The sequence below is a fragment of the Podarcis pityusensis genome, assembly GCF_964106645.2.
Source record: "Podarcis pityusensis genome assembly, chromosome: 1".
Classification (NCBI taxonomy): Eukaryota; Metazoa; Chordata; class Lepidosauria; order Squamata; family Lacertidae; genus Podarcis; species Podarcis pityusensis.
The window spans coordinates 131,980,576-131,994,063 of record NC_138028.1 but is presented as its reverse complement, the minus strand read 5'-3'; the positions used below and the strand labels follow the sequence as shown (position 1 = coordinate 131,994,063).

General features: G+C 41.4%; 1 protein-coding gene across 8 annotated transcripts in view; it reads right to left on the bottom strand.

Annotated features, from left to right (window-relative positions):
* ADAM23 (ADAM metallopeptidase domain 23) overlaps positions 1-13,488 on the bottom strand; it is a gene marked incomplete at its 3' end in the record, with an annotated part of 76,020 nt that overhangs the window by 59,541 nt on the left and 2,991 nt on the right. For all 8 annotated transcript variants that reach the window (XM_081016590.1, XM_081016592.1, XM_081016588.1 and 5 more), the window contains exons 3-4: positions 7,303-7,379; positions 2,624-2,687 (exon numbers count right to left, since the gene is read on the bottom strand). In XM_081016590.1, coding sequence (XP_080872716.1) covers positions 2,624-2,687; positions 7,303-7,379 — 141 coding nt within the window. The remainder of the gene's footprint in view (positions 1-2,623; positions 2,688-7,302; positions 7,380-13,488) is intronic.

Sequence of the window (13,488 nt, the reverse complement as noted above, 5' to 3'; positions counted from 1 at the left end):
TATGACGTATAATCTGAATCTATTATACAGTGGTACCTCGGGTTAAGTACTTAATTCGTTCAAGAGGTCCGTTCTTAACCTGAAACTGTTCTTAACCTGAAGCACCACTTTAGCTAATGGGGCCTCCTGCTGCTGCCATGCCGCCGGAGCACGATTTCTGTTCTTATCCTGAAGCAAAGTTCTTAACCTGAAGCACTATTTCTGGGTTAGCGGAGTCTGTAACCTGAAGCATATGTAACCTGAAGCGTATGTAACCCGAGGTACCACTGTATTTCTATCTGAAACCAGAGTTGCTATCTTCACTTTGTTTTCTAAGATCAATGCATAAAATAAAGATCTCTGGAAAACACTGCCCTGTGAGAAGACGAACAAAATAATGATTACTAGCTGATCAAGAAAGTAAATGACAAAGCAAATTAGCCAGATCTGCAATGATGTACTTATTCTCTCTGGTCACTAAGGAACACAGGAAGAGCATACTACTAACTCTACTCTGGCACAAAACTGTTAAGATAATAACAGAAGGCCCAAATGCCTCTGCAGTCAGCCAGTGCTTTCAGTAAAATTGTATGCTATGGTTTGCGCATTTCAAAAGGCTTATTGCAAAGGTCACAAAGAAGCAATTATATGTTGGTCTTGCAGCAATTATTTCTAAATTATTTCATCTCAGTTTCAAGTCTCCACATATGGGCAATTTAAATTTAAATTAAAAAATTAATTAAAATCTATCCTTAAATTAAATATTAAAGGGCTATCTTTGACCTTCAGGGTAATAAATCAGTTCTGCATTTGGGGAATGTAATGATACCTGCTATGGAACACACGATTTCAAGGTTCTTCTCAGTGTTTCGAAATCAACTGAGTCTGTAAATATCCTCAAGGAAATCTAGATCAAGTTACTGCAGCATGCAAAGATGGTGCAATTGCTGACTCAAAGGTTCTGTGCAAGACTCATGACTCAGCAACTCCGGAGCTGCTGATAATGCAAATAGTCCCTTTAGCATTGAGTAAGGGCTAGGAAGATGGTTTTTTAACAAAAACAACACAATAACTGTATTTTGTAAATTCATTTGAAAGCCAATGAAGTTGCTAGGTTCCCAATTTTTCAGTCTTATTGCAGCTGTGCATATGAGGTAGCAGTACATACACCATGACCTCCCACAGTGCAACAGAGAAACATGGAACTGAGGGCGGCACAACATCTACATGCAGAGAAATGTGGAACGGTCCCAGGATTACCAAAACTTCCTCACCACACATAAAAGTTAACATCCAACTGTGAGATCCAACAATTATTTCAACACTGATTCCCTTTTGAACATTAGAGGCATACTCTTAAAAAAACCCCATAGGATTTCCAGGTTTCGACATCGTCTATGCATGCATGGTGACTGAAGCAAAGGGAGTAAGCACACAAGCCCAAAGTTTCCCTCTGATCTCACATATAAAGAAGCAAGGGGAGAGATAACATCTAAACAGGCCCACAGTCTCAAGTCTCTCAAATCCTTATGAAAAGTTTTGAAGCACCATCACCTGCAAAGGATAATGGTAATGCCGATCTCTGTAAGTAAAGGCAGGATACCGTATTTTTCGCTCCATAAGACACACCAAACCATAAGACGCACCTAGTTTTTGGAGGAGGAAAACAAGGAAAAAAATATTCTGAATCTCAGAAGCCAGAACAGCAAGAGGGATCGCTGCGCAGCGAAAGCAGCGATCCCTCTTGCTGTTCTGGCTTCTGGGATAGCTGCGCAGCCTGCATTCGCTCCATAAGACGCACACACATTTCCCCTTACTTTTTAGGAGGGAAAAAGTAAGTCTTATAGAGCAAAAAATACAGTAATTATGACCTAAGGAGGCATGGTTCCATGAAAGCAGCCAGACTGAGAGCACTGCAATGAGGTAGGCAACGTAGTTTTACGTTCCACTAATCCTAACTGACATGCTATACTTTAAATACTTTTTTTCAAACTTAACAGTACAGAAATGGGTAAAGTTAGAATACCAACTTCTACACTTTTGCACAGAACTTGAACAGGTGAGAATTAGTAGAAATCTGCAAACATTTATGATACGTTTAAGATATGCCCTACTTAATGCTGTAAGTTCCATAAACCATAAAATGCATGATCTATGGTTTCAGCAATGAATATACATCATGTGGTTACAGTAATTTTGTTAACGCTTGGCATAGGAAGTTTCACTCAATACACATCTATCAATTTAAAGGCAGACAGGGAAATATGATTAAATATAGCTCCTCTAAAACAAAAATAATTACGTTGGTTAAGTGGTTCCTAACTGCCAAGTGTACACAATCTGTAATTATTATATTATAGGCGGCAACCATTTTAGGAGTGTCAAATTGACGCAAGATCGCCGATGTGGAGGTCCTTTCCTAACTATTGCGGTATGCTTCCAGACAATGTGGGGTGCTTTTTGGTGGTGTGGTATCTGTAAGCTTGCTAACAGAAATGATCCTGTTACAGATGTCACTACAGGAAATGAACTTCAAAAACTGCCTAGAGTTTGAAATGTGCAAGGAAAAGGGAGGGGGGGAACATGTAGAGGATATGCTGGTAAATGTTCACTCTTTGGCCAGGATAAAATATTTCTACATTACCTTTGAATATTGTGGTTTTCCTTCTTCATAATGAATCTCCACATAATCAGAGGATAATAAATCACTACACAGAAATGAGAGAAAATATATATAGTTCTTTAAACAATACTGCTAGAAAACCTGAATGTGCTCAGTATGGTTATCTATCCATTCAATATTTTAACATAATTCATCCTGCAAGTAATAAAGAATATTTGCCTTAATTATTGATTATCACAGTTAATCTACCATGTTCACTTGTACTTTTTTTCTATGAAAATTAAGATTAGATGTATTCAACTATGGTGTTATTTTAGCATTACTTACACCCAACTGAACAACTTTATCTTAAGAAACACGTGTGTAAACAAATATTATTATTAAAATTATATTATTATTATATATTTATTTATACCCCTGCTTTTTCCCTGACAGGACCCCTTGTTTTACAGATAAAACAAGAAACCCTAAAAACAAAGAAAAAACAATCATTTTTAAAAGTAAACATTAATAGAATTAAAACTTGTTTAAAACATACAAATAATACAATACAAACAATAAAATAAGAACAAAGCATTCACATGCTGCTTTTTATGTTTTTGAATGCTCAGGACAACATATCAAAAGCAACATTATAGTATAACAATGAAACCAATACACCAAATTAGGAAAGAGAAGAGTTAAAGAAGTTAAATGCATCAGCGAACCCTGGGAGGCAAAAGCCTGCTGGAAAGGAAATTCTCAACCAAGAGGCAGAAGGCTACCAAGATGGGGACAGATATCAGCCCAGAAAATAAAAGAAATGGCAGAACTGTTAAAGAGGATGGTGGATACTACCAAGGCTGTGGGGAAACGCAAGCTAAAAAAACGTATTGACTTGCGAAAACATTGTTTTATCAGTATCTCTAACAGAACATGAGGATCAGTCACTAGATCACAGGTTGGAAGAAAAAGGCTTGTACCCACACGCACAGAATACTAAGGGGGTCAACTCAGAGGTGGTGAAAAATCTTGGCTGTGAGTCCTGGAAGACCTGCTCCCTGCCTTGCAGGCCTTTTCCCAGCTAGCTTGAAAGGCAGGGACCTGACTGGCTCCAGCTACAAAAGTTGAGGCTGCTGAAGAGACCATCTTGGCCATGGGTAGGCAAACTAAGGCCCGGGGGCCGGATCTGGCCCAATCACCTTCTAAATCCGACATCTCTGGGTTATTTGTGGGGCATAGGAATTTGTTCATTTCTCCCCCAAAAAATAGTCCACCCCCCCCACAAGGTCTGAGGCACAGTGGACCGGCCCCCTGCTGAAAAAGTTTGCTGACCCCTGATCTTGGCTGTCTCTTGGGGCTTATCCACACTTAACTTTTGCCCTGTGCTTTCCAGGCACAGGTCTGCGCTTTAAAGCTCTGTGTCCAAGTGTTCTTTTCCACCTCAGACCTTACCCTGCGATAATCCGCTCTTTAAAGCTGAAGTACAACAAACAGCAAGTTGAGTTTTCTGCGGATTGCCGTTTGTTCCAATTCGGCTTTAAAGAGCAGGTTTACGCAGGGAAAGCTCTGGGGCGAAAAAAGGGTGCTCACAGAGCTTTAAAGCGCATACCTTGCCAAAAAAGCATGGAGGAAAGCTAAGTGTGGATAAGTCCTTAGTACAGACCCAGGTCATTGAGCCTGAGCTTCCACAGCCACCACTCACCATAAACCACCAATGGCAGGATTGGCAGCAACAGCAGCATATAAGTTCTATGCTTGTGATGTTTTATTTTATTCTCTTGCTAACTACGCTGCTTTAAATGTACATTTTATATTTGACTTCCTTTAGTAATGTTTTCATTTGCAATGTTTAAGAATTTTTTTGTTAATTTTGCTGCGTTGAATGTGCATTCTACCTCCCTTGTCATGTTTTCTTTTAAAATCATTAAGGTAATATATCAGCTTCGTGTCAATTATGTTGCTTGAAATGCATACTTTATATGCGACTTTCTTCAGGTCCTTGCAAGCTGCTCTGAGAACCTTTTCTCAATAGGATAAAATTGCTTCAAATAAATAACAAACATTTTTCACAGCAGTGCAGCTAAAGGGCACTGTTGCAAAGCTTTCCTACCCTTGAAAAAACTGATAAGAATCCTTAAAGGAAGAGGGGACAATTCACCTGTGCAAAGAAACACTGCAAATGAACACTGAGTGTTCCCTGCAGTATAAATAGTGTCTCTCCAACTACCCTCAACAGGTCATAACGCCATTCTGCTAGTGTGATAGATTATTGCCCTATCTAATTTTTGAAAATAAATACTGTACAATGACCTGTAACAATTTAAAAAGTGTGCATTTGTGCATTAAATTTCCTCCACAATTTCCTTTAAAAGAACCTTAAAAAGCCCTTCTTACCTCTGATTTCTTCCTATCAGGCTTATTTGCTGACTTTTCCCATCTCTAGAGTAAAGCAATTCTTATCCAGCAAAACTCCTGTTTTTTACCTGCTTTGCACCTTTCTAATGCACACATTTTTTATGGTGACAGTAGATAACGCTAAGCATGACTCTGAATGTCATTTCATTGACCATGATGGAACAGAGAAGTTAGGTGTTAGAACCTAAATAACTTCTAGTTCATCTAAAATGCAATTCCCGAGACAAATTTATCAGGATGTGAAAGATGTGCTGATATGCGAGTCCACATTTTAAAATAATTTAACTGGTTGCAAATCCAGTAAGTTTCATAAACATTCTTTTCTCGCTCCAAAAGTAGTCACGCTACTAACAAAATAATCAAAAACAGATCTTAACTGAACTTCAGTAAGAGAACGGTGCTTCTGCACAGCTGACAAATATTTGTGCTGATGCATTCTCGCTTAAAATGGCTGAAATAGTCAAGCAAGGACCATAGAAGCTGACCATGCTTTTTGGGGGGCCACACTCTGCACTTAAATTATTTAATTTCCTTTTACTTTTTCTCCAGTTTTATTTATTTTCATAAATCGCCTTTAATCCTGTCCATCATGACTAATTAAACCTAGCAGGAAGGGATTTACTGGATGGAGCAGTTAATGGCTCACTATGGGAGGGAGTTATACCCACGGCCTTGAAAGAGGATGTCCTCCTGCATGATCCAGCAATTTAAGAAAACTACTGTTCAGTCTCCTAATATTCTCTTAATGGCCGAGGTGATTGAAAGAGTGTCAGTCAACCAGCTGCAGATATGCTTCGAATAAGCAGATTATCTAGACCCACTTCATTCTGCTTTCAGACCCGGTTTTGAATCAATACTGAGGAGGAGTGATGGGCAAGAGGTAAGTGAAGCATGAGAGAGTTCAAGGGCAGAAAAAGGGCAGGAGTGTGGAGGGACAGAAGCCTTCCCACTTCTAAACCGACTCATAACATTTCACAGATCTTACCTTGTTATGGTCACTACCAAAAGTTACAATCATCTGAAGTTCAGAATGCTATGGCCAGGCTTGGGTCTGGGTTTGCAGATACAACCCATAGTTACATCCCATTTGGATTACTATAGCACACTCTACATGGAACTGCTCAGAAACTTCAACTCTCTGAAAGGGCTGCAGCCAAATTGTTGACCAGGGATGGTTATAGGAAGCATATGACTCCCTTGTTATAACAGCTTCACTGGCTATCAGTCTGTTTCCGAGCACAATTCCAAGGGCCGGTTATGACCTATAATGCCCTACACAGCTTGGGTCCAACCACGTGAAAGACCATATTCCCTCATATGGGTTCTGAGATCTTTGGAGGGAGGCCCTTCTCTCAGTCCCACCACCCTCACAGGGACACTTGGTAGGGATGCAGAAGAAGGCCTCCTCGGTGGCTGCTCCCCAACTTTGGAACTCCCTCCCCTTAGACTGGCTCCCCACTTCTTGTCCTCCTGCCTTGTTCCAACAGGCTTTGGGGAACTGACTGCTTTTAACAAGGGGGCTGGTGGCATGCTGTTTTTGTTCTGATTGTCTACCTAGTTTTAATTCTTTTAATGTTTAATTGTTTCTTAATGATTTGTATTAGTTCTTTTCTATGTTTTTTGCTGTTCTTATTTTATCTGTAAGCCGCCTTGAGTCCTTGTCAGGGAAAAATAAATACCGTATTTTTCGCTCTATAAGACGCACCAGACCACAAGACGCACCTAGTTTTTGGAGGAGGAAAACAAGAAAAAAAATATTCTGAATCTCAGAAGCCAGAACAGCAAGAGGGATCGCTGCGCAGCGAAAGCAGCAATCCCTCTTGCTGTTCTGGCTTCTGGGATAGCTGCGCAGCCTGCATTCGCTCCATAAGACGCACACACATTTCCCCTTACTTTTCAGGAGGGAAAAAGCGAGTCTTATAGAGCAAAAAATACGGTATATAATAATAACAACAATACATGTACTTCTTTGCAGCCTAGCACAGGTAAGCATAAGAACCTAAGAAGAACCTTCTGGATCAGGCCCATGGCCCATCTAGTCCAGCATTCTACTTTCAACAGTGGCTAAGGAGATGCCTGTGGGAACCTCACAAGGAGAACCCGAACACAGCTAGAGCTGAGCCATCATGGTTAGGAGCCTTCGACAGACATATCCTCCACAGGTTTTGCCTCTTTTAAAGGGTTTCAATGATCAAACAGTATTTCAGGAAATTACTGCAGAGCCTCCTCGTTTCATAAAACTAAAACAGCTCAAGGCTAGTAATAAAAAAGGTAGAAAAAAATGGCCACAAACATGCACTTACTTATTCAGGGAGAGGTCAAGAATAAATTCAGATCCAAAGGCTTCAATCTGGAAACTTGCCTGAGCCAGATGCACAGCCTGAAGACAAGGAGGGAAGTGGGAGAAGGCGAGAAACACACAAAAGTTATTCTGTTAGTTTGCCAAATTATTCATAGCTCACCAGCTCATGCACAGGCTGTGGAATCCTAACCATGGACACTTTGCACTATATTCTTCCTCTGCTTGATGTGTTTTTGTATGAAAATTGTAAACTTCTGGCATGTGTAACATGCATTAAATATTATAACATTGTTTTTTAATTTGTGTGTGTGTGTGAACTGCCCTGAGATTGTTGTGTATAGGGGGGTGTATAAATTTAATAAATAAAATAAAATAAAATGTATACTCAGAAATATGCACAACTTGTTTCAATGAGCTAGGATTGTAGCCTAAGGGCAGGATTAGAGTATGCTAGGTCCGCTAAGTTCAATGCTGGGGATCCCCTTGAAGGGCCCTCTGAGCTGGTACCTGAGGAGGAACCCCTGAAACAAGGCATCCAACAGAAGTCCCCCAACATATACCACCAGAACCACTGTAAAATGGTGCCTCAAAGTCTCATGCTAGGCAAGTGATCCATGAGGATGCCATCGTTGATAGTATCAAAAACCACTGAGATGTCCAGCTGAACCAACAGTTCTACATTTCCTGGTTCCCAGCACAGATCACTCACCGGAGCATCCAAACCTGCCTCCATCCCATAAGTGGGTCTGAAGTCAAATTCAAATGGCTGAAAACTCAATATAACATCAAAATGAAAAACAAACGGAGCTGGCCGCCATCTACATAGCCTCCTCCTTGAAATATTTGACAAGTATAACTATTAATGTTGATGGCCATCAATGAGAAGTTGGGGGGTGTTGTCAGAGGAAGAAGACGAGCCTGGCATGAAAGTCTGAAACAAGGATTAAGGGGGAGCCAAGGTTAGAACCAGGACTTTTCAGATGCAGTGTCCTTCAGCAAACTGAAGTTCTTTGAAGGAGCTAGATCCAGTCCCTGGTCCATCCTGTGTCGGTCCAAGGACACTGGAGCCCACCTCCTCTCCCCAAACCCTGGAGAGATACCCCTGCTGCCAGACTCTCATGGCTGATCCACAAACACCTTGGGGAATCAACAGAACTCTGAGGAGCGTTCTTCACAGCTAGAACGCCAATTAATCTGAAGGAACCAACAGTGGCTGAAGAAAGCACCAGCCTTTTAACTAGCCAAGAAGAAATACCCAAGGTCAGGCCCCCAGGCAACATCTACCCAGCCCTGTTATAAAACTTAGCTAGTTGCTCCAGGACCTTGCAGAGACAACTTGGATGACTGGCTTCAAAGGTAGGAACATTACCTGTGGTCCTGAATCCATACCTTGATCTCATCCAGGTGCTTTCCCCATCCCCACAAAAATCAAGCTTGAAAGAAGCATTCTGTTGTAGCCAAAAGAGCAAGTTGTGGGGATGGGGTACCTGCCACAGTTTGTCTGGTGAGCAATTGTGCCCACAGACCCCACAACGTTGGGGACCCCTGCCTTACTAGCTAAACAGTAGCATATAAACCTTGTAGTAAGTATGTAAATAAATAAACAAAAGTACCTAAAAAATACAGCTCTACAAGTTTCATGGTGACAAAATGATTTCAAATACTCTGGCTGTGTAACTAACATGAACCCCCAAGAAATTACATGCCACTACGTCCTCTTCCTATGAAATACACAGTTATACTCCACCCTACCATTAAGAATTTTTTATAGTTCATCCTTCCCACATGATGAATTTGACAGCATTTTTGGAAAGGCAACTATGTAGTTAATGTGGCAAAGCCTTATTTTAGCCCTTAATTGTTTCAGAATCCCTTTTTAAATAATTCATTATTCTACAGTAGTTTGCTGCTTATGTTGAACCGGCAATCCTATTAAAACAATCAACAGAGTTTGTAAGCAAAGCAGGATAACCTCTTTGTTTATCTGAGGTTGTGGCATACCCAATGAAGACTATTAGCCTTCTTAACATTCAGGGTGCTTAATACTCTCACTACAGGCATTCCAACTGCTATAGCCAAAAATAATCATCACTGACTGTAATCCAACTATGTATTTACACAGCAGCTGGAACTGCACATGCAAAGCCCTTTTGAAAGGTCTAGCCTGCTCCCATCTCCTAAAATTGAGATGAGCAATCACACATGCAGACAGGCCCAACGGTTGGATCTAAGAGAGGACTGGAACTACATGTAAAGCACTAGTTTGAATACACAGTTTGCCATCTAGCTGGGGACTCTGCTTCCATGTGCATATATAACCCCTAGCCAGAGCACAGCTAACATGAGTTTGACCAAACTGCGTGAGACAGCAGAAGACAGGAGTGCCTGGCGAGCTCTGGTCCATGGGGGTCACAAAGAGTCAGACACGACTAAATGATTAAACAACAACAATATATTAATGTGAATATAATAGCTTTATTTTCCTTAAAATTGCTTCAAAGAATACACTATGTCAATTCTGAAAAGACTAACAATGCTACCTTAAGTAATAGCTTATTAACTATATAACTCATTTTCTCCTGTCCCCCACTCTTACAATGTTGGAATTCCTTTATTTTCCTTTCCTTTTATCTTTCTTGAGGCAAAGATATAATGCACAATGGGAACCAACCGCAACTAACAGTACTGTGAAGAATGTTCTGATTATAATTAATAAATAAAAATGACATGAAATGATATGTAGCTGTTTTAGCCTGGCTTCCTGATATTTTCTCAAACTATCTTTGAAGCAATCTTACCTGTGTAAACAAGATGCAATGCAATCTTGCTACCCCTTGGTCCCTTTGGCATGGTGCAATTTAGAAGATTACTAGCCACATTCTTATTATCTGAGACCGCTGGGAAAAGTCACCCAGAGATTTGGTCTGAGGTGTCATCAGTTTACTGATGATACTCAGCTCAGTCTCTCATTTTCATCACCCAGTCCTGGGGAGGCAGTGAAGTTGTAAATTATATTGGCTGGGAGTACTGAAATTGGTGGGTGAACAAATGGAGATTTAATCCAGACAAGATGGAAGTACTACTAATTGATGGTACTGATTATACTGAAAGTGGTGCTTAGCCTGTTCCAGATAGTGTTGCACAGCCCCTGAAACAACAGGTCTGTATGTATGCATTTCTAAACGTATTTTATCCTAAAATACATATTTTAGAACTTATTTTGAATTATTTTTGAGCTAAAAACTGTATCGCTAAAATTCAGAGAAAGACTCTCCTCCCTGCAAGAGAGGGGAGTGGTTGTGGGCGGGAGCCCGGACTCCGCCCTGGCAGGGGCCTTAGCCCCTGCCCCTCCTTCTCCTCCCCCTCAGTCCTCGTCGTCCTGCAGCGTAGCAATCGTCACAACTTTTGTGGTATTGGTGGGTAGGTTAGGCATTGGATTCATGTGTTGTGCTGTGTCAAGGGCTAGGTGTGGCCATCGCCTATGCTATCTACCGTGGGTTATTCCGTTAAAGGAATCTGGCGGTCGTGTATTCCGTCCGATGCCTGCTTGGCGGGAGGCCGTGGCACGACCCTCGGTGACATCAGGGGGTGAGCCTATAGTTGGATGAGCATCAACAGGCTCCACCTACTGTTGAATAAACCCACCACCTATAGTCATCCAATGCCTAAGCCAATACCTTTTCACTGCTGTAATCAATAAAGTTGTGGCCTTTTCTTGCCCATTAACCTTATACCATGTGTCCATGTGTATTTATTTCACTTAGCGGGGTCGGGGCCCTCGATCCACAAGTGTAAAATGCAAAGAATAGCATAATTACATTATGATCCACACTTTCATTCAGGAGGAGCAAATCAGATTATTTCATATTGGAATTCACAGAAATGAAATTCCTCAAGCATTCCTACTCCTGCATCCAGTGCTCTACCCTGTTCCTGAGGACTGAAAATCCTTAAGAGGAAGAGACTTCTGGTTTGAGCCTAACACTCGTCCACCTCTCGGTTTACTCCATCTGGTGCATGACCCGCAAAAACAAGCAAGCACTAGGGAGTGTCAAGTCCAGGGCAAAACCTGGGAAAAGAAGCATTGCCTCTGGGGGGTCTCAGTTCAAGGGTAGTCCTGGCCAACTTGCTCCAGTTCAGGTTTGTTGTTGAGATTTCATTATAGCACCTCTGCAGTCCTTCTAATCTGGCTGGCTCTTCCCCCCACCCCCTGAGTCAGAGACTATGCTGTTGCTCATGGTTGGTGTCATGACACATGCATAGATACAGTCAAGCAGAGGTAAGCAGCCTGCAAGACTATGTGCATGATTCATAAGGACTGGAGAGTTTATTGAAGTGTTGACACCCACAGAAGAAGGGACTGAGGGGTACAAAGTATGGTGACATTCTCAATTAGTTGAGATGTAAAGATAAGGTTCCAAATCACCCATATCTATATCTTGGCCTCTGCCAAAGCGTGTGTGTTTTAGGAGTCTCTATATATGTACCATCCCCTAGGAGGAACAAAGCATGTTTCACAATGAACCAGCTGACAAGAGGCCTATGTCAAACAAGATTTGCACACACGGTTCTGTGTAACTATTGCATTAACTGAAGTCTTTCATCTCAGAATCACAGATATTTAGAGCTATTTTTCTCTTTTCTCTGTCAGCTCCTTTTGCTGAATCACTCACTCGGCTCCAGATTGCTGTGGCCTTTATCTTTCAGATATGCCAACCTTGGTGTATAATTAATTCAGCAAAGCCACATTAATCCTGCTCCACATATAGATATTCACGTATTCATCAGTCTTGAAATCTGCCCTCCCTGAAGCTCAAGATTACATACATGGACTTTTCATTTTCTCCCAACCACCCTACAGACTAGATCAGACCATTAACTAACCTAAAGCTGTCCAGAGACCCTCATGCAAGGTGGACTTTGAACCTGACAAATGGAAACTCCAACAAAATGATGCAGGATAGAGCGCTCTTGTTTTGGATCCCAGCCATGCCCTTTTTCTAGCATATTCCATTCTGTTCTCTCTTACCCCTCCCATTTTGTTCCCTGCACTCTAACAGCTTTTTTGGAGTCCCCACAACCCTTAAGAGTATCTTTTAAATATTTTGGTACTTCTCTAAACCATGGAGTTCTCCCAAGCCTTCTACTACTTTTCACCTGCGCACAGATAGTGCTGTTTTGGCTGCCAAAGGATCCACTCTCAAATCATGAGTTTGCCACTGCTATATACTGTGCGGGATTCACCTAAGAAGCCCCAGTGGAAGCCCTGAGCACCCAAATAGGCTTGGGAGAGGTCAGCAGAATACCCAGAACAGTGCAAAGAGGACAGTGGGGGATCGTTCCGTCTGGCAGGCTGGAACACTTGTGCAGATGGAACAACAAGTATGGCTGAGAACATTATCTTTTTTCCGGGGAAAACTAGTAAGGAAATTAGCCATTTTAATTGACTGCCTCTAGAACATCCAAGGGAGTGTTTTGTGCACAAGCCCAGGCCCTTCTGAATCTCAGACATGTATTGCCACAATTGATTATTTTTAATATTTACCATAATCCAGTATTTCCCATTATTTTGGAAGCGATTATAGTTAGATTTTAGGAGTTAATGCTATAGAAGTGGCCTTAATTTAAAAATCAAAGGTCTAAGTTTGAAGTGGATGTCAAAGATCTCCTAAGTTTCAGAAGTGATCTGACACGTGATACAAAGGGTTGTACCCAGTGCTTGTCCAACTCAGAGAAGACCCAATGAGGTTAATTAATGGGCATGACTAACTTAGGTTCATTAATTTGACTAGGTCTTCTCTGAGTAGGATTAACATTGGCTATAGCCCAAAGACTTCAGGCTTACCATGCAACCCTTTGGTTTCAGTAACACAAAACTACTAATAATGAGAGGAAGCGCTACACTTTAACTTGAAATAATGCTATTAATAAATACAGTGGTACCTCGGGTTAAGTACTTAATTTGTTCCGGAGGTCCATTCTTAACCTGAAACTGTTCTTAACCTGAAGCACCACTTTAGCTAATGGGGCCTCCTGCTGCCGCCACGCCGCCAGAGCACAATTTCTGTTCTCATCCTGAAGCAAAGTTCTTAACCTGAAGCACTATTTCTGGGTTAGCGGAGTCTGTAACTTGAAGCGTATGTAACCTGAAGCATATGTAACCTGAAGCATATGTAACCAGAGGTAC